Genomic DNA, 20,443 nt, shown 5'->3' with positions numbered 1-20,443 from the left:
TGTACGTTTATGGAAGGGGAGTGAGAACCATGAGCCTCCTAGATTTTGTATTGAAGTCAGTTTACCCAGAGGAGGACGGAAACTAGTTGTCCTCCAGCTACACCATGGTGCTACCCCAGATAGTTCTGTTGAGGCTACTGTAGACCTTCATTGCAAAACAGTGTGTTATAATTAATTATTTGGTGTTGTGAATATATTTAGTATAGTTTCACTATTTACATTTTTATGAAGTTCACTGAGAAGGATGGTCCGCCCTTTCCTCCTCTGAGGAGCCTCCATTGACACACAACCTGGAGCTTACCGCCACAGGCTCTAGCAACTTACACAACGTTTTCTCGCCCTCTCTCAGGCCAATGGTTGGGATGCCAACGAAATGTTTCGTTACAACAAGGTGAACTTCGGTGTCGAGTCTACCTACGACTCCAGCCTCTCAATGTACACGTAAGTCCACCTCCATGTCAAGACAAAAAAAAAATGTATGTATCTATGCATAGTGTTGATCTTCATCATCTCTCTATCCTTTTCTCTCTCCATCTCCCTCCCTGTCCCTCAGGGTCCATCTGGAGAGGGGCAGCACAGAGGGCTTCCGGCAGCGGGAGGCACGTGCCACCCTCATGGCTAGTGAGATCGAGTCCAGCCCCCAGTACCGCCAACGCGTCTCGTTGGAGAATGAGGAGGGCAAGAGCGAGGAGGACAAGTGCAGCGCAGTGGTGCGCGGTGGCGAGCGGGGGGGGGGGAGCCCAAGGGAGAGGGAGAAAGGCTGCGACAGCCCCAGCATAGTCAGCAGGTGAGTGCTCCGGTCAGGCTGTATTCTTTGGCTATGTCACAATCCTCCACCCTTTCCCAGAAGTGTGCACTTCATGGATTCAACAATGGTGGAAATGAACTCTTTCTAGCCATTGATTTCATGTTTTTAAATACATGATGGTGAGTAAAAAAGTCCACACTTGGGGAGAAGGGTGGAAAATTGGGATGTGTCCTTTGGCTAGTGTGTGGGGGGGTGTCACTATTGGCTACTGCTAAGTGGTTTGTTTATTTGAGATTGACCACATTTCATTCGGACTGAGTAGAATGGCTGATCTACAAATCAACTGGCATCCCAATTAAATACTCATTATGTGATCAAGATTAGTGATTCTGCCCCTCACCTTGCTCAAACTCATCCCCTCATCATGCTGAAAGTCTTTGGCAGCAGTGGATGGATTGGGGAAAGCATGATCTACAGTACCCCCCCCCCCCCCCCATTCTTTCTTTGTTTATCTCTCTCTTACAGGGAAGGCAAATACATTCCATTACCCCAGCGAGCTAGGGAGATTGGCGCGTCGGGGGGCAGCATGCAAGGAGAACGCGAGCGGGCGGAGCGAGGCCCTGGAGGAGGAAGCGGCGGACCCCAAGGTCACAACCGCATGAGCGCCGGCTACCGCTCAGCCCCTCCCTCTTCCTCCCCCAAACCTCACCTGCCCTTGGCCACTGGTGGACCCCAGCCCCCTCCCCCGTCTTCGGAGTGCAGCAGCCCCCTCTCTGGCCGAGGTTACTCCCCCCACCACTCTCAGGGCAGCCCTGGCACTGCCAGCCCCTACGCCCCTACCTCCCCTGGGGGTCCGGCCTCGGCCAACGCCGCCCCCTCTTCAGCTAGTCCCCCCACCCCCCATTCCAACTCGCTGTCTCCGTCGGACACTGGTAGGCCCGTCAACGGAGGTGAGTGAAGTTATTAGTGTGTGTGTTTGTGTGTGTTCGGGGAGTTATCTGTGTTGTAATGGGATATCTGTGTGTCTACGTGGATGTGTTACTCCAGAAAGTGTACATGGCAGTCATGAATTATTGATTTTTATAGACTGGGTGGTTCGAGCCCCAAATGCTGATTGGCTGACAACCGTGGTATATTAGACCCTATACCACGGGTATGACAAAACATTTATTTTTACTGCTCTAATTGCATTGGTAACCAGTTTATAATAGCAATAAGGCACCTCGGGGGTTTGTGATATATGGCCAATATACCACGGCTAAGGGCTGTGTCCTCATCGGGCCTTGTTTCTTAAGTTTGCACTGTGTGCAGTCTTGAAAAGTAATAGGTGAAGCTTAATAATGGGAATTGATGTAAAATATAACACTAGCCACTTTAAACAATGCTACTTTATATAATGTTTACATACCCTACATTATTCATCTCATATGTATACGTATATACTGTACTCTATATCATATACTGCATCTTTATGTAATACATGTATCACTAGCCACTTTAAACTATGCCACTTTGTTTACATACCCTACATTACTCATCTCATATGTATATACTGTACTCGATACCATCTACTGCATCTTGCCTATGCCGCTCTGTACCATCACTCATTCATATATCTTTATGTACATATTCTTTATCCCTTACACTTGTGTGTGTATAAGGTAGTAGTTTTGGAATTGTTAGTTAGTTACTCGTTGGTTATTACTGCATTGTCGGAACTAGAAGCACAAGCATTTCATTACACTCGCATTAACATCTGCTAACCATGTGTATGTGACAAATAAATTTGATTTGATTTTGATTTACAATAATATATTGCCAGTTGATTGTCGGGAAATTTAACCTCTTCTCTCCTTTCTCCCTGCCTCAGTGTCTTCTAGGATGTCTCCCAAATTACAGAGACCCGCCCAGTCAAACCGACCGGTCCGGACACCTAACTCACACACCCAGTCCACAGGTTAACATACAACTATGCCTTTCATCTCACACTTTGTCTACACACTTGTTCAAGACGCACTCAAGACACAGACATTCTGCCTCATCATAGACTTAAGTTCAATGAATCCATTGAGAATTGCTACTAATGGTAGATGTTGGTTAGTAAACTAACTACTAACTCACATTTCATATGCATCTTATATGGCACACTATTCCTTATATATAGTTGAAGTTTACATACACTTAGGTTGGAATCATTAACTTGTTTTTCAACCACTCCACAAAGTGGAGAAAAATTGTAGGCCTCCACAAGTCTGGTTCATCCTTGGGGGCAATTTCCAAATGCCTGAAGGTACCACGTTCATCTGTACAAACAAAGGTACGCAAGTATTAACACCATGGGACCACGCAGCCGTCATACCGCTCAGGAAGGATACTTGTTCTGTCTCCTGAGTTGAATGTACTTTGGTGCGAAAAGTGCAAATCAATCCCAGAACAACAGCAAAGGACCTTGTGAAGATGCTGGAGGAAACAGGTACAAAAGTGTCTATATCCAGAGTAAAACAAGTCCAATATCGACATAACCTGAAAGGCCGCTCAGCAAGGAAGAAGCCACTGCTCCAAAACTGCCATAAAAAAGCCAGACTATGGTTTGCAACTGCACATGGGGACAAAGATCATACTTTTTGGAGAAATGTCCTCTGGTCTGATGAAACAAAAATAGAACTGCTTGGCCATAATCATTGTTATGTTTGGAGGAAAAAGGGGGAGGCTTGCAAACCGAAGAACACCATCCCAACCGTGAAACACGGGGGTGGCAGCATCATGTTATGGGGGTGATTTACCGCAGGAGGACTGGTGCACTTCACAAAATAGATGGCATCATGATGATGGAAAATGATGTGGATATAGTCAGGAAGTTAAAGCTTGGTTGCAAATGGGTCTTCCAAATGAACAATGACCCCAACAAGCATACTTCCAAAGTTGTGACAAAATGGCTTAAGGACAACAAAGTCAAGGTATTGGAGTGGCCATCACAAAGCCCTGACCTCAATCCTATAGAAATTTGTGGGCAGTACTGAAAAAGCGTGTGCGAGCAAGGAGGCCTACAAACCTGACTCCGTTACACCAGCTCTGTCAGGAGGAATGGGCCAGAATTCACCCAACTTATTGTAGGAAGCTTGTGGAAGGGTCCTGAAAAATTTGACCCAAGTTAAACAATTTAAAGGCAATGCTACCAAATACTAATTGAGTGTATGTAAACTTCTGACCCACTGGGAATGTGATGAAAGAAATGAAAGCTGAAATAAATAATTCTCTCCTATTATTCTGACATTTCACATTCTTAAAATAAAGTGGTGATCCTAACTGACCTAAGACCAGGGATATTTTACTCTGATTAAATGTCAGGTATTGTGAAAAACTGAGTTTAAATGTATATGGCTAAGGTGTATGTAAACTTTTGACTACAACTGTACTAGGGTGCCATGGCACAAAGTGGTGCACTTTAAAGGGAACAGTGTGCCATTTCACACACAGCCAAAAATGCTAACCATTTATAACATCTCATTGTCTTTCATTCTGACCTCTGTTCTGTCTTGTCCTCCCTCAGCCTCCCGCTCCCCGAAATCTGGCTCGCAGGACTCGGTGCAGTACCTGGACACGTCATCTGTCTCCATGCCCACCCAGAAAACATCAGGCCTCGCCCCGCTCTTCCCCATCGACGGTACGAACAATGACAACAATCAACAAACTATATTTATAAACAAGTGGAGACAGGTTGTGGTAGTTGAAGTAGTAGTGACGACAACGAAATTGCTCATGATAATAAGTTTCATACATTTGGCTGAAAGCAAATCTCCGGTCTCCATTTGTTTTCACTTTGCTTATCGAGTCTATATTAAGTCATGAAAATGGCCCCAACTGTCATCAGGACAGGGTCACCTGTACAAGAACCAGACAGGTGTTTTGTGGGAATCTGTTCAAGTGGTTGGGGTTTTCCAGTGGCTTATTGTTCCCCTGTGTGTTTAAAAAAATATATCTCTGTCTCTCATTCTGTCTGTCTGTTCTACAGTGAACGAGATCCTCTGCATGGCTGCCAAAGAACGATCAGCAGAGAGTCCAGGCACCACGGAAGATGGCAAGAGTAAAGGTGTGTGTCTGTGAAATGTGTGTTTGTGGGAGGGAGCTTGTGTGTGTATTAGAGGTCAGACACGCCTCGACAATGAATGGTTAAAGCACCTGCTGGGTGTCGATGAACGGGGACTGTTTGTGCTGATTCAACATGTCGACACCGTTGGAAAATGACGGCAGATATTCTGGTCGGTAGGATGGCTGGTGGCCACTCCCTATTTTTAACTGTTTGCTGTCGCGGGGTCTCACCTCAAAAAGTGTGTGCATGTTAGTGTGTCAATTAGCTGTTGTCGCAGATGAGAAGAGTATTCCTGTAGAACAGCATTTGTTTGTTTGCCATAAGGTGCTGTCTGAAAGAAAAGTGCAGTCAAAAACACCCACATTACATTCTCCCCTGCTAGAGAACCTTTTTGTATCCTTTCTCTCCCCCTTGTCTCTCAGCTCCCTCCATTCAGCAAAGGTCACAAATTGAAGAGCTGCGGAAATTCGGCAAAGAATTCAGGGTAAGACTTCTGTCGCTGCTCCTTAGCCATGTGTGAACGAGAAATCTGCAATTACCTCTGAGTCTAAATTCTCTTGGTGAAAATAATTGTTCTGTCAAGTCCTGGGCTGGTGGTATTTCAAGAAGCAGGACCAAGTTGGACAGATAAACTCAGCAAAAAAAGAAACCTCCCATTTTCAGGACCCTGTCTTTCAAAGATAATTCATAAAAATCAAAATAACTTCACAGATCTTCATTGTAAAGGGTTTAAACACTGTTTCCCATGCTTGTTCAATGAACCATAAACAGTTAATGAACATGCACCTGTGGAACGGTCGTTAAGACACTAACAGCTTACAGACGGTAGGCAATTAAGGTCACAGTTATGAAAACTTAGGACGCTAAAGAGGCCTTTCTACTGACTCTGAAAACACCAAAAGAAAGATGCCCAGGAGGGTCCCTGCTCATCTGCGTGAACGTGCCTTAAGCATGCTGCAGGAGGCATGAGGACTGCAGATGTGGTCAGGGCAATACATTTCAATGTCCATACTGTGAGACGCCTAAGACAGGGAGACAGGATGGACAGCTGATCGTCCACGCAGTGGCAGACCACTGTGCAGAACACCTGCACAGGATCGGTACATCCGGATATCACACCTGCGGGACAGGTACAGGATGGCAACAACATCTGCCCGAGTTACACCAGGAACGCACAATCCCTCCATCAGTGCTCAGACTGTCCGCAATAGGCTGAGAAAGGCTGGACTGAGGGCTTGTTGTAAGGCAGGTCCTCACCAGACATCACCGTCAACAACGTCGCTTATGGGCACAAACCCACCGTCGCTGGACCAGACAGGACTGGCAAAAAGTGCTCTTCACTGACGAGTCGCGGTCTCACCAGGGGTGATGGTCGGATTCGCGTTTATCGTCGAAGGAATGAGCGTTACACCGAGGCCTGTACTCTGAAGCGGGATCGATTTGGAGGTGAAGGGTCTGTCATGGTCTGGGGCGGTGTGTCACAGCATCATCGGACTGAGCTTGTTGTCATTGCAGGCAATCTCAACGCTGTGTGTTACAGCGAAGACATCCTCCTCCCTCATGTGGTACCCTTCCTGCAGGCTCATCCTTACATGACCCTCTAGCATGACAATGCCACCAGCAATACAGGTTGTTCTGTGCGTGATTTCCTGCAAGACAGGAATGTCAGGGTTCTACCATGGTCCCCAGAAATGTCCGGGAACCTGCAGTTGCCTTGTTACCCCACTCTTCCACCATCTCACAGCAAGAACTAGCAAATCTGATGCTGTCCATGAGGAGGAGATACACTGCAGTACTTAATGCAGCTGGTGGCCACACCAGACACTGACTGTTACTTTTGATTTTGGCCCCCCCTTTGTTCAGGGACACATCATTCAATTTCTGTTAGTCTGTGGAACTTGTTCAGGTTATGTCTGTTGTTGAATCTTGTTATGTTCATACAAATATGTTAGGTTTGCTGAAAATAAGCGCAGTTGACAGTGAGAGGACGTTCCCTTTTTGGCTGAGTTTATTCACTTTTATAAGTAGTCAGAAATAAATACTTACATTTCTAGTTTATAACCCATTTCTATTGTTAAACATGTGTTTGTAAATTAACTTGGAAATGTATTTTGAGAAATGCAAGTGGTCTAGCACCCCTTACTAAAGTTTCATACTCCTTGTAATTTTTTTCCCCTCTTGTTTCTATCTTTTTAGCATAGAGTGCATTTGGTTGTACTTGCTTTGTATGAATTGGCTGTATAAATAAAGATTGATTTGATGTGATTCTCCTCAGCTTCAGCCCAGCGGATGTAGCTCCAGTGCTGCAGCGGTATCTCCCTCTGACACGGCCAAGTCCTTCCCCTCGTACCCCAGCCCCGCCACCTCAGACTCCAAACAGACCCTCGCCCCCCAAAGTACTTCCCAGCCCTCTGCTTCCCCCTCAGGGGACCCCGCCAAGGAGCCCAGTTCCAGCGCAGCCGCTACCACCGCCAGCCCCATTTCAGACAGGCAATTGCCAGGACAATCCCAGTCAGCCAGGACCCCAGGAAGTGAGGAGTCCAGACAGGAGAAGGCAGAGCGAGTGGAGGGTGTGATTGAGTGAGTTTTGCTGAAGACTGAAAGGAGAATTCTTTCTGATAGTGCTGAGCGATTAACCAAAATGTCAGTTATTTTTCATTTTTTTAAACAACTAATTGTTTAAAGTCGTTTCAATTATTAGAATTCCATTTAGTTCGTTTTTTTCTTCTTCTGTGAGCTCAACATGCAGTTTATCTAGAGATGAATCAGATCAAGCCCAAACTGTGCAATGTAGTAGGGAGTTGTAGTTCCCAACAGGCCAAAATTCGACATAGTTTAGAGACTTGCGATCGAGAGGGATAAAGAGCAGTTGTCCCACGAGGTATCCCTACCTGAAAATACATAATCTAAGTGATTGATGGTATTCAGCAGTCATAAGTATACATAGACAGCAGCTCTATAGAAATTAGAAATATTTTATTGAAGCAGTAATGGGCAGTCACTACCATCATGGGACTTTTAATAATTGTTTCATTCTGTTTAAAGCATTCAACTCACATACTACATGCATTTTATGTTTAAAATTATCTAAACCTAAATCAATAACCGGGGTAATAAAAAAAAGAATAATCTAAGCTGAATTTACCTCAAAAAGCACATCGCCCAGCACTACTTTCTGGTTTATAGATGGATTTGGTTACAGAGCAGTGGATATCATTGTGTATACAGTACTAACAGTGTTCTCTCTCTCACTCTCTCAGTCAAGTCAGGAAGTCAACTCTGAATCCCAACGCCAAAGAGTTCAACCCAAACAAAGTCGCGCTCACTCTGGTAAGCAAGAAGGTGTAATGACATGTCAAAAGGAGCAAAATAATTAGGATCTAAAATGTCTTGATGTCTACTAACCAAACGATGACTTTGTCTTGACGTGTGGCTCAGTTGGTAGAGTATGGCGCTTGCACACATCATGACTGTCAGTCGCTTTGGTTAAAAGCGTCTGCTATCTACTGTATCTATACTATGAAACACTGTCTAGACGCGCCTATGTACCAAACGATGTCTAGAGGTCTACGCACGAAATGGTGTAGGGTAGGGATGGGCAACTTCGATCGGGGGGGAAGGCCACAAAAACTCATTATGAGGGGCCGCAGTGGCTCGTGGGTCCGCGTACCCACACATGCAGTCAGACTTTTTTTTTGATAACCCTAAGTGTTTTGCATTTTTTGAGTGTCTAACCAGGTTTCTATCTAACCATTTCATGTGGATGATTTACCTGATGCATGAAAAAAGTCAAGGCCGTCTGATGGAAAAAGGATATGCCGTTACAATTTGATAAATGCAGACAGACAATTTGTTCGTTCAACCTGGTGGGCTCTTTTTTTTGTGTCCAGTAAAATGAATAATATATTAAATTGATATAATATTGATATAATAACCGCAATATTGAAGTCGACGTGGAGTCACGCGATGATATGTCGTGTGATTCTCCCACTACGACTTGGAAAGCCATGCAGTTTATTAGGCTACAGATGAAATAAGTTATGATGAACTTCACAGGGTGGTGAAATTGCATGTGATGATGTTTCTTTCCAATAAAATATCTAGGGTCCTATTTCCGTGACATGATGATCGATGCTTCGCTGCCGTTTGACAAATAACAAGAATTATCACTCTTATCCATAATTATCTCATAATGTACAGTCCTGTGAAAAAGTATTTGCTCCCTTTCTAAGTTTCTCTAGTTTTTAATATTTTTTTTATACTGAATGTTATCAGATCTTCAACCAGATCCTAATATTAGATAAAGGGAACCTGAGTTTACAAATTACCCAAAAAATTGAGACTTTATTTATTTATTTAACACATGTATGCACCATTCAATTCCCCTGTGTGAAAAAGTAATTGCACCTTTACACTCATTAACTGGTTGAACCACCTTTAGCTGCAATGACTCCAACCAAATGCTTCCTTTCAGTTGTTGATCAGTCTCATATCGCTGTGGAGGAATTTTGGCCCACTTATGGCATGCAGAACTGCTTTAACTTAGCAACATTTGTGGGTTTTCAAGCATGAACTGCTCGTTTCAAGTCCTGCCACATTATCTCAATTGGGATTAGGTCTGGACTATGACGAGGCCATTCTAAAACTTCAAATTTGTTGCTTTTTAACCATTTTCATGTAGACTTGATTGTGTGTTTTGGATCATTGTCTTGCTGCATGACCCAGCTGCGCTTCAGCTTCAGCTCACAGACGGATGGCTTGACATTATCCTGTAGAATTCTCTGATACAGAGCAGAAATCATGGTTCCTTCTTTTAAGGCATGTCGTCCAGGTCCTGAGGCAGCAAAGCATCCCCAAACCATCTCACTACCACCACCACGCTTAACCGTTGGTATAATGTTCTTACTGTGGAATGCAGTGTTTGGTTTTCGCCAGGCATAATGGGACCCATGTCGTCCAAAAAGTTATACTTTTGACTCATCTGTCCATAGAACATTCTTGAGTCTTGATGATCATCCAGGTGCTTTTGGCAAACTTGAGTCAACTTTTTGGACGAGATGGGTCCATTTTTATTTCTGCCGGAAACCTAACACTGCATATTAGGTTTTGGTTGAAGATCTGATAACATTCAGTGTCAGAAATATGCAAAAATAGAGAAATTCAGAAAGAGGGAAAATACTTTTTCACAGCCACTGTTAGTTGCCTACCTGCACTGTATCTGCAAGCTGTTGGCTAGAGCGCACGTGCCAAGACCAGAGTGGGTACATTTGTTTTTGTGACAAATCCATCAGAGTTGAAAATGCGATGGAAACCATTTAACTTGTATTTTTCATTCGGTACACAGAGAATTTAACCGCAGACGTTATTTTTATGTACGCAACGTCATCACGCACATACTTTTATTCGCAATAAGTGCGTTTGATGGAAACACATCTCTGGTGGGAAAATGCGCATATTTTATGCAGATTTTAAACGGAAACCTAGCTGTCTGACATAAGAGATTGCTGTTGCACAAAAATCAACAGAAAAACATTTGCACTGTGTGTATTCTACTATTCTAACAAAAAAAAAAGTTATAATAAATTTGCCCATCCCTGTTGTAGGGTAAAGTTGCCCGTAGATCCTTATTTTTGTGTCCATTTGACAATGATTTAGGATTGGGGTAGGGATGGGCATTTGAAATAATTTCCATATTCAAATAATGTCATTCATTTTGGGGAGATATCGAATTTTCAAATAACCATGCCCATCCCTAGATCTGTATCGAGGGGAAAGTTCACCCTGGAGTGTACCAAACACTGCCGAGACATCTACTTACCAAACAAATATAAATGGTTCTTCCCCTTCCCTCTGTGTCTGCAGACGAAGCCCAACCCTTCACCCACGCCCCCCCGGCCACCCCCTCCCAGCCCTGCGGTGGTGCTGCAGCACCCAGGCAGCCAGGGTCCCATCTACAACGCCCCCTACCTCTCCTACATCTCCCAGATCCACTCTGTACAGGTAACGCACACACACTTCTGACACTGTGATTGATTTGACTGCATGCTGTGGGACATTCTGTTTCCCCATCAAATACTGCTCTCCCTGTTTGTATGAATGTGAGGCTTTGGGATTATTGGTAATATTATACTTGATTATAAACTGGGTAGTTCGAGCCCCGAATGCTGATTGGCTGACAGCCGTGGTATATCAGACCGTATACTACGGGTATGACTAAACATTTATTTGTAATGCTGAAATGACATTGGTAACCAGTTTATAATCGCAATAAGGCACCTCGGGTGTTTATGGTATATGGCCAATATACCACGGCTAAGGGTGGTATCCAGGCACTCCACGTTGAGTCGTGCGTAAGAACTGCCCTTAGCCGTGGTATATTGGCCATATACCACACCACCTTGTTCCTTATTGCTTAATTATAGTCAATGCTATACTTGAGTTTCACCAGTGGTGATGTAGTGTGTGACTATATACAGTGTTACGCTATTGTTTGAGCGCATTTTAGGATCTTAGGATCTAGTACGAGTTCATGTTAAAATTGCCTAAATCCCCTCATTGAAAAGCCAATGAATGAACTTAGAAAAACATCAGCCACCCATCAGCATTCCCTAAGAAGATGCAGACACTAGAGGTGCTAAATCAAGTTAACACTCAATCCCCTGCCAACTGAACAATTTTAGACAAGAGAAATTACCCCCCAAAAAAACAGGGATGACGATGTCATTAATAACAACAACTTTTTCTACGAGAAGTGTTGTCTGTTGACAAGAGACTTGTACTTGTTTAAATGTTTAAAAAAAAATATATATATATATATATGATTTGATTGCGGCTTGTAGCTTCGTGTTGACCTCTTGTCTCCTGGCTTCTGTTTCCCTCCAGCCTCCACATATGTACCAGTATACCATGTCTACAGTCTGCCAGGGGAAATACCCCCGAGTCAAAGGTATGCGCGCTCTGCACGCCTCCTCTCCGACTCCCTACCAGTGTGCATGCATTGTTTAGCCTGGTCCCAGATCTGTTTGTGCTGTCTGGCCAACTACTATGGTCAGTCTGAGTTGGCAAGACATTACAAACAGGGGCTCCCGAGAGGCGCAGCGGTCTAAGGTACTGCATCTCAGTGCTAGGGGCGTCACTGCAGACCCTGGTTTGATCCCGGGCTGTACCACAACCGGACGTGATCGGGAGTCCCATAGGGTGGCGCACAATTGGCATCGTGTTGTCCGGGTTAAGGGAGGCCGGGGCAGGCCGTCATTGTAAATAAGAATTTGTTCTTAACTGGCTTGCCTAGTTAAATTAAGGTAAAAAAAGGGAACACTAAAATATCACATCCTAGATCTGAATGAATGAAATATTCTTATTAAATACTTTTGTCTTTATCAAGTTGAATGTGCTGACAACAAAACTACACAAAAATGATCAATGGAAATCAAATTTATCAACCCATGGGGGTCTGGTTTGGAGTCAAAATTAAAGTGGAAAACCACACTACAGGCTGATCCAACTTGGATGTCATGTCCTTAAAACAAGTCAAAATGAGGCTCAGTAGTGTGTGTGGCCTCCACGTGCCTGTATGACCTCCCTACAACGCCTGGGCATGCTACTGATGAGGTGGCGGATGGTCTCCTGAGGGATCTCCTCCCAGACCTGGACTAAAGCATCCGCCAACTCCTGGACAGTCTGTGGTGCTGTTGGTGGATGGAACGAGACATGATGTCCCAGATGTGCTCAATTGGATTCAGGTCTGGGGAACGGGCGGGCCAGTCCATAGCATCAATACCTTCCTCTTGCAGGAACTGCTGACACACTCCAGCCACATGAGGTCTAGCATTGTCTTGCATTTGGAGGAACCCAGGGCCAACCGCACCAGCATATGGTCTCACAAGGGGTCTGAGGATCTCATCTCGGTGCCTAATGACAGTCAGGCTACCTCTGGCGAGCACATGGAGGGCTGTGTGGCCCCCCCACACCATGACTGACCCACCGCCAAACCGGTCATGCTGGAGGATGTTGCAGGCAGCAGAACGTTCTCCACGGCGTCTCCAGACTCTGTCACATCTGTCACATGTGCTCAGTGTGAACCTGCTTTCATCTGTGAAGAGCACAGGGCGCCAGTGGCGAATTTGCCAATCTTGGTGTTCTCTGGCAAATGCCAAACGTCCTGCACGGTGTTGGGCTGCAAGCACAACCCCCACCTGTGGACGTCGGGCCCTCATACCACCCTCATGGAGTCTGTTTCTGACCGTTTGAGCAGACACATGCACATTTGTGGCCTGCTGGAGGTAATTTTGCAGGGCTCTGGCAGTGCTCCTCCTGCTCCTCCTTGCACAAAGGTGGAGGTAGCGGTCCTGCTGCTGGGTTGTTGCCCTCCTACGGCCTCCTCCACGTCTCCTGATGTACAGGCCTGTCTCCTGGTAGCGCCTCCATGCTCTGGACACTACGCTGACAGACACAGCAAACCTTCTTGCCACAGCTCGCATTGATGTGCCATCCTGGATGAGCTGCACTACAGGAGCCACTTGTGTGGGTTGTAGACTCCGTCTCATGCTACCACTAGAGTGAAAGCACCACCAGCATTCAAAAGTGACCAAAACATCAGCCATGAAGCATAGGAACTGAGAAGTGGTCTGTGGTCACCACCTGCAGAACCACTCCTTTTATTGGGGGTATCTTGCTAATTGCCTATAATTTCCACCTGTTGTCTATTCCATTTGCACAATTTCACACATGTGAAATTTATTGTCAATCGGTGTTGCTTCCTAAGTGGGCAGTTTGATTTCACGTTACATTGTGTTGTTTAAGTGTTCCCTTTATTTTTTTGAGCAGTGTAGTGTATATATCTTACTTACCTTACGAATACTTATTATTATTCATTACTACTTCTTTGTATTCTAACTTCTTTATCTACTAATGCATGGCAAACTGTTGTAGTTCTATAGTAAAGTTGAATGTCGGGCAAAACTAGTAGTGAATTTCTCCTTGTTCCGAAGTTTCAATCGTAAGCACGTGACGTAATTTCCCCCTGGGGATCAAATCAGTTCTTTATTGTTCTTTTTAAAGCATGTTCATATCTGCTAGTGCGTCAGAGTTCCCCTCCCTGTCAACGTTGTTATGCAGTTATGTTTTGGTCTCCCCCAGGCTTAGGGTTGGGGGCCCCCCGCTCAGACCATGGCAACTCTGGCCCGCCGCAAGCCATGCTACAGGCGGCAGGGTCTGCAGCCGGAGCCCCCCTGGTGCCGTCGCCCTACCCCCAGCCCTACCTGCAGTACAGCCAGCAGCAGGTCATCCAGGCCATGACGCCTTACCCAGGACAGGTCAGTGTGTGGGTGGGAAGGTGTGTGGAGAAGTGGGTGGGAAGGTGGGTGAGTTTGTGTGTGTGTGTGGGTGGGAAGGTGTGTGTTTGTCCGTGTCTATGGCTGTACTGTGGGGGGGGGGGGTCATACCTCAATTTCCTATCCCCAGAGTTTTGAATCGAACTGCCTCCCTTTGCCTTAGTGGTTATCCAGTTTTGGTCATCATAACTGTAGCGGTCAAATACTGAAAACAATGTCTCTGTCTTTCTCTGTGTCTCACCCGCTCTCCCTTCCCCAGCCGATGTACTCCATGCTGCAGGGCGGTGCGAGGATGTTGGGCCAGGGAGGGAGTCACCCCCAGGTCATGGGCCCTCCAGGGGGCCCCCAGTTCCCTGGCCAAGGTGAGGGGCCTCTGGTGCCACAGCAGGGTATCTATGGTGAGTCCAAAACTGGTTGGATCCTGGATTTAGACTGGATCATTGTTTTTGGGGGGGGTAGCCTAGTCCAAAATCTGTTTGATGTTTGTGCTGTATACCAACCAACGACCATAGGAGTTGTGTATGCAGCCCAAACACATCTTGTACCAGGCTACTGGATCATTGTTTTGGGAAATGTATCATGGAAAGTGTCTTCAGCTCTCTCTCTCGCCCCTTTCTAGCCCCCCAGTCGTTCTCCCATCACCAGGGTGCAGTGCACCAGCCCCGGCCCTCTAGCACCCCTACGTGTAACCAGCACGCCCCCAGCCCTGGACAGGTAAAACCAACACCCCTCATTACAGCTTCAAATCTCACCATCCCTCTCCGGACCGCATACCAGTTCTAGAACATACCCCTTTTTGTCTTGGCCACGTTTTTTTTTTTATCGACCCACAGTGTTGTTGGGCCTTTTGAAGGGCCATGTTAAAGGTATACTCAGACTGCGATAGGACAAGTGGGCTGACTTTCAATACAAAGAGCGTGAAGCAAGAGATAAATCTTCTCAACTGTTGTCGTCACACAGCTATCACAATCTGCAGTATCTTTGTTTCACACTACTACTCGTGGTCACGTCATATTGCTGAGTCTGAGCTTTTTTATCCTATGCTAATGATTTCCTTCTCCATCTCTGCCCAGTCGGGACCCCAAACCCAGTCTCTATATCACTCCGGGGCGCTCTCAGCCCCCACCCCTTCTAATATGCCCCCGGGACAAACATCGCCCCAGGGCTCGTTCCCCCTTCAGGGCTACAGCCTGCATGGCCACCAGGGAATCCCGCACACGTACCCCGGTCTGGGGCAGATAACACAGGTACATTTACACTGCTGGAGTTACTCTGGGTTCTGTTGATTAGGGTACATGTTTTAAAACATTTTGCAACATAACATTTAAATGTGCTTTTCTTATTGGAAAAGTCCAGATAGTCCCTCCATGTTTCAGTATTTGTTTTTCATATAACCCTGGTTATGACTGTAACCAGAGATAATAATGTTGTTGATCTTATCAGGAATTCCTCACTTTTCTGACAGCATCCTTTATTCTTTCATAATTCAAATTGGCTCACCCACAAACAGATATCCTTCTTTTTCTGTGTTGCCTATCTATTCGAAGATGTCAAAAATATATTATCTAATGCCAGATTTGTAAAGTAAACACCTTTTGGAAGGAGTGAAAAAAAAAAAAAACTAAATTCCATCCAAAATGGGTGGCAGTGGTTAAGAGCGTTGGTCCAGTAATCAAAAGGTCACTGGTTCGAATCCCCGAGCCGACTAGGTAAAACGTTTGTCTCCTTGTCCTCGAGCAAGGCACTCAACCCAAATTGCTCCTGTAAATTGCTTTGGATTAGTCTGCTAAATGACTCAAATGAAAAAGCATAACTGTCCATCAATTTCTATGCCCAAGCAATAAGGAATTTAGAGTGATTGTAAGAACACTGTCCTAATGTTTATATTTAGGCAGATCCATGTCTTTTTACCTGTGTTTTTATATATTGGGTGACACATTTTATGTACGTTTCTGCATACTGTATGTCCCTGATCTCTCTCCGTAGGCTCACGTCCAAGGGGCCTTGCAGGGACCCCACCACCAGGGCCAACATGGCCACCCGCAGGTAGTGATGCTCCAGGCCCCGCCCCCCCAGCACGGCCTTGGACAAGTCTCCCAGCACCCCCAACACGGCCTCCAACAAGGGGCCCACCAACACTTCTACATAGGACATCCACAAGGTATGAAGGTTCCCTAAGCTTGTATTAGTGCAGAGAAGGGAACCAGAGTGTTATACTAGGGGGTGCGACATTTCCGTAGTGCAAAAAGACCGGGGTTTGGGAAGTCAATGGTAGAAGTTAAAAATGCATCCTTAGTTGTTCATTTTCTCTAAAATCCAAAGGCACAACCTGGATTTGATTCAACGTGGGGTAAGAGTAAGCCGGTCCGGCGTCCCTGCAAAATAAATAGTGGGGCTACGCCGTATCCGGTAAAACGTGAGCCGATCACAATTAATACAAAATAACAAGAAAGCTAGGCTATTACATCACTATTTTACATTACCGCATGAAATGAGTGAATTAACTTGAAACCGGGTGGTATACGCTACAACTTGTGTTGTGGTTCGACGAGAACACTTACATTTTCCCAAGGCAGAGATGAGTGGCTGAGATCGAGACGACGCGGAGGTGAGTGACAGACGTGCGCGGAAAACAGTGGATGCAATTCAATTATACAATCGCTGAATGTCATTACAATAGGCATACAGTACCAGTCAAAAGTTTGGACACACCTACTCATTCAAGGGTTTTTCTTTATAGTGGAGACATCAAAACTATGAAATACCACATGGAATCATGTAGTAACCAAAAAAAGTGTTCAACAAATGAAAATGTATATTATATTTAAGATTCTTCAAAGTAACCTCAATGACAGCTTTGCACTCTTGACAAACCTAAGCACACAGCCAAGACAAATGCAGGAGTTTTTTTGGGACAAGTCTCTGAATGTTCTTTAGTGGCCCAGCCAGTGCAGCGACGTTCCTCATCCAACCTGACAGAGCTTGAGAGGATCTGCAGAGAAGAATGGGAGAAATTCCATAAATTAAGATGTGCCAAGCTGTAGCGTCATACCCAAGATGACAAGAGACTATAATCACTGCCAAAGGTGCTTCATCAAAGTAAAGGGTTTATGTAAATGAGTACTTATGTAAATTAAGTATTTCCGGTTCTATTTTTGCTTTGTCATTATTAGGCTGTAACATAGCAAAATGGGAGAAGTCAAGGGGTCTGAATACTTTCCGAATGCACAATTATATAACATTGAGGTCCTTGAAAATTACAATTCATTTCTCGAAAAAGTCCCTGATAGTTCTTGAATTTGACTTACCAATGTTAACTTAAATACTCAGCGTTTCATTTAGAAAAGATCTCCATCTAGTCTTTATGAACCCTGCTTAAAGTTAAAGGATATATAGTCCTAGGCCTATGTTGTTGTATAGGTTGAGTTATGGGCTAATTTGAATATATTAACTTTTATATATTCCTCTAAGTACACATGTGGAACTGCATGAAAATCCTTTTTTATTTTTGTTTCAAAACATTTTGAAATGTTTATCCTAATGTGACACATTGGCCCCTTTTATTTATAGAAAGATCATATATAAAATTAATAGGGATTCAATGTGTAATTAAGCGAGCTTGCATGTCTCGTACCAGTAAGAACTTAAATCTACTTTCACCCCTGATTCAATGTTTTAAGTAGCTGAACATGTCATTACTATAACCTTGTGAAAGTTACAAACTGACACGTTTACATTGGTCAAAAACTATAGCGAATAAGTGCCTTTTCATTTGACGGGTTTGCACATGCACAGTTCAGCACGACTCCGTTGGACCCTAGGATGTGTTTTTGCGCATGAGTTTAGCTGCAACACCTACAACAAGCGTGATCTGGGATTTCTATTGGAGAAGCAGTATCTGGACTTCTTTGCATATATATTGTCTTGTGCAGTCTTGTTGTTGGCTGTGTATATAGAACTTTCCTAAAAACTGTAGTTAAAAATGCTGGTTTCTAATGTGTTTTGTGATGACTGTAGTTGAAAAGTACTTTTGTAATATTTTGTTTAAAGGTACTATTACATCCTCGATAAATATCAAATAGATGAATGGTGGCCTTTTGAACTGAAACACTACTAATCATCTTATTTTTTCATCCATAGTAATATTGTGTTAATCGATACTCAACCCTTCCTTCTGTTTTTTTCCCCCACAGCGATGCAGGTACAGACGCACCCCTCTCCCTTCCACCCTCCTGGAAACTGAGCTCCTCTGTTCTCCCCTCCCAAAAGAACTGTCCCTCTGGAACGGTCCACCCCCCTCGCCCTCTGGACATGACCACACCCAACCAAGAAGTGACACAATCACGTGACACAGTGATTGGCTTGCAGGGAGAAGCGGCAAGACCTCATTGGTCAGCTACACTTCTCAGCTTCATCGTTGCTAAAGCCTTGGTTATAGCCCAACTGAGGATGATGATGATGATAAGCGGCGCCAACAGAAGCCGCACCCAATCCAAACCTTTGTCCCGTTCTCTCTTCCAGCTCCTTCCATTTTAAAGACAAAACCACATGAGATCATCATAGTGGAGAGAAAAGACATGGACGCCAAACGAGCGAAGGACACAACGTTTGACAACATCAAATCGCTTTGTGACTGACTCCTTTAGTTTAAGTTCCTTGATATTGGGCGAATGGACAGAAGAAATACAAACACTTGCTCAGAAATCGTTGAGTGTCGCAAAAAGGAGGAATGAATGGAACGGCATAAAAGAGGATTGGATTTTTACTTTAACCCAGTATCAACCCACCCTTCCCCTTTCCTCTCTCTTATAGCGAATTATGAATAATAATAATACAAATATGGAAAATACAAAAAAATACTTTTAAATTACAATGACCAAAAAATAAAGTTTTAAACTTAACTACAGAAACATCTTGTTTGTTGAATGTATAACTTTTTTTATTGGAAGAATATATTAGTTAAGTCTCATCTCATAATAACCACTATATGTTACACCAAAGGGAAACCATTTGTAAGACACATTTCAATGTAAAGAAGTCACTAACAAATTAATCATGTCATTTAAACAAACAACCAAATGCAGTTCCCACAGTTAAAACCGATTTTTAAGCACGTCATGGGTATCCATTGTACTTTAGTCAATTAAGAGGTTTTTGTTACACTTTTACTGGAGTTTTGTTGGCAGCTTAACAATTAACATTCACACATAAACATGTCTACACATGACGCGTGGTTGCAAAATGACAGTCCAACCCAGAGTTCTTAAATGTTCACAATTTATGTAGTAATGCGTCAAATTCTTTTATAGGGTATCGTGATATAATTTTGCCAATTTTATATTGATACTGTGACTGAGTATTGATTTGCTAGGTAGTTAACGTTAGCTAGTGCTAGTCGGCTGTATTTCTCATCATAGCTTTTTCTCCGTCTTCTTTTTAAATGGCGAGCCACCATGTTTTGAGTACTTGTCTACAAAATGTGCTTTCTCGTGGCTCTCTTGTCCCTCTGCAGCAGACATGTATAGTGAGCAATATGTTTGGAACGTCAAATCGCAACACATATAGAGATCGAAGTATCGTGGTAATATCGTATAGTGAGGTCCCTGGCAATTCCCAGCCCTAATTTAGCCACTTGTCTAGCAACAGGTATTGTAAATACAGTGCACTCTGAAAGTGTTCAGACCCCTTCACTTTTTACATTTTTTATTACGTTCCAGCATTATTCTAAAATGGATTTAAATAGTTGTATTTCCTCATTCTACACACAATACCCAATAATGATAAAGCAAAAACAGGTTTTTAGAAATGTTTGCAAATGTCTTAAAAATAAACAAACATCACATTTAAATAAGTATTCAGACACTTTACTCTGTACTTTGTTGAAGCACCTTTGGTAGCGATTACAGCCTCAAGTCTTCTGGGATGACGCTACAAGTGTGGCATACCTGTATTTGGGGAGTTTTCCCCCATTCTTCTCTGCAGATCCTCTCAAGGTCTGTCAGGTTGGATGGGGAGCGTCGCTGCACAGCTATTTAAGTCTCTCCAGAGATGTTCGATTGGGTTCAGGTCCGGGCTCTGGCTGGGCCACTCAAGGACATTCAGAGACCTGTCCCGAAGCCACTCCTGTGTTGTCTTGGCTCTGTGCTTAGGTTTGTTGTCCTGTTGGAAGATGAACCTTCGCCCCAGTCTGAGGTCCTGACCACTCTGGAGCAGGCTTTCATCAAGGATCTCTCTGTACTTTTCTCCATTCATCTTTCCCTCGACCCTGACTAA

At 44.2% G+C, this 20,443-nt stretch overlaps 1 protein-coding gene across 5 annotated transcripts in view; it reads left to right on the top strand.

Moving 5' to 3' along the window:
- The window catches only part of LOC109865608 (ataxin-2-like protein), a 54,442-nt gene extending 35,366 nt beyond the window's left edge, over nucleotides 1-19,076 (top strand). For 3 of the 5 annotated variants that reach the window (XM_031799534.1, XM_031799533.1, XM_020453919.2), the window contains exons 8-24: nucleotides 350-441; nucleotides 554-787; nucleotides 1,274-1,698; nucleotides 2,619-2,705; nucleotides 4,299-4,412; nucleotides 4,761-4,838; nucleotides 5,261-5,322; nucleotides 7,114-7,418; nucleotides 8,099-8,168; nucleotides 10,701-10,838; nucleotides 11,721-11,784; nucleotides 13,977-14,152; nucleotides 14,430-14,568; nucleotides 14,790-14,884; nucleotides 15,244-15,417; nucleotides 16,157-16,331; nucleotides 18,364-19,076. In XM_031799534.1, the coding sequence (XP_031655394.1) occupies nucleotides 350-441; nucleotides 554-787; nucleotides 1,274-1,698; nucleotides 2,619-2,705; nucleotides 4,299-4,412; nucleotides 4,761-4,838; nucleotides 5,261-5,322; nucleotides 7,114-7,418; nucleotides 8,099-8,168; nucleotides 10,701-10,838; nucleotides 11,721-11,784; nucleotides 13,977-14,152; nucleotides 14,430-14,568; nucleotides 14,790-14,884; nucleotides 15,244-15,417; nucleotides 16,157-16,331; nucleotides 18,364-18,413 (2,478 nt within the window). In that variant the 3' untranslated portion in view covers nucleotides 18,414-19,076. The remainder of the gene's footprint in view (nucleotides 1-349; nucleotides 442-553; nucleotides 788-1,273; nucleotides 1,699-2,618; nucleotides 2,706-4,298; nucleotides 4,413-4,760; nucleotides 4,839-5,260; nucleotides 5,323-7,113; nucleotides 7,419-8,098; nucleotides 8,169-10,700; nucleotides 10,839-11,720; nucleotides 11,785-13,976; nucleotides 14,153-14,429; nucleotides 14,569-14,789; nucleotides 14,885-15,243; nucleotides 15,418-16,156; nucleotides 16,332-18,363) is intronic. The other 2 variants (XM_031799536.1, XM_031799535.1) reach the window with 2 other exon arrangements.
- Nucleotides 19,077-20,443: the final 1,367 nt, after the last annotated feature.

The sequence above is a fragment of the Oncorhynchus kisutch genome, linkage group LG20 (genome assembly GCF_002021735.2).
Source record: "Oncorhynchus kisutch isolate 150728-3 linkage group LG20, Okis_V2, whole genome shotgun sequence".
In the NCBI taxonomy this organism is placed as follows: Eukaryota; Metazoa; Chordata; class Actinopteri; order Salmoniformes; family Salmonidae; genus Oncorhynchus; species Oncorhynchus kisutch.
Note: the sequence above shows the minus strand (reverse complement) of the source record. Positions and strands in the feature narration are given on the sequence as shown.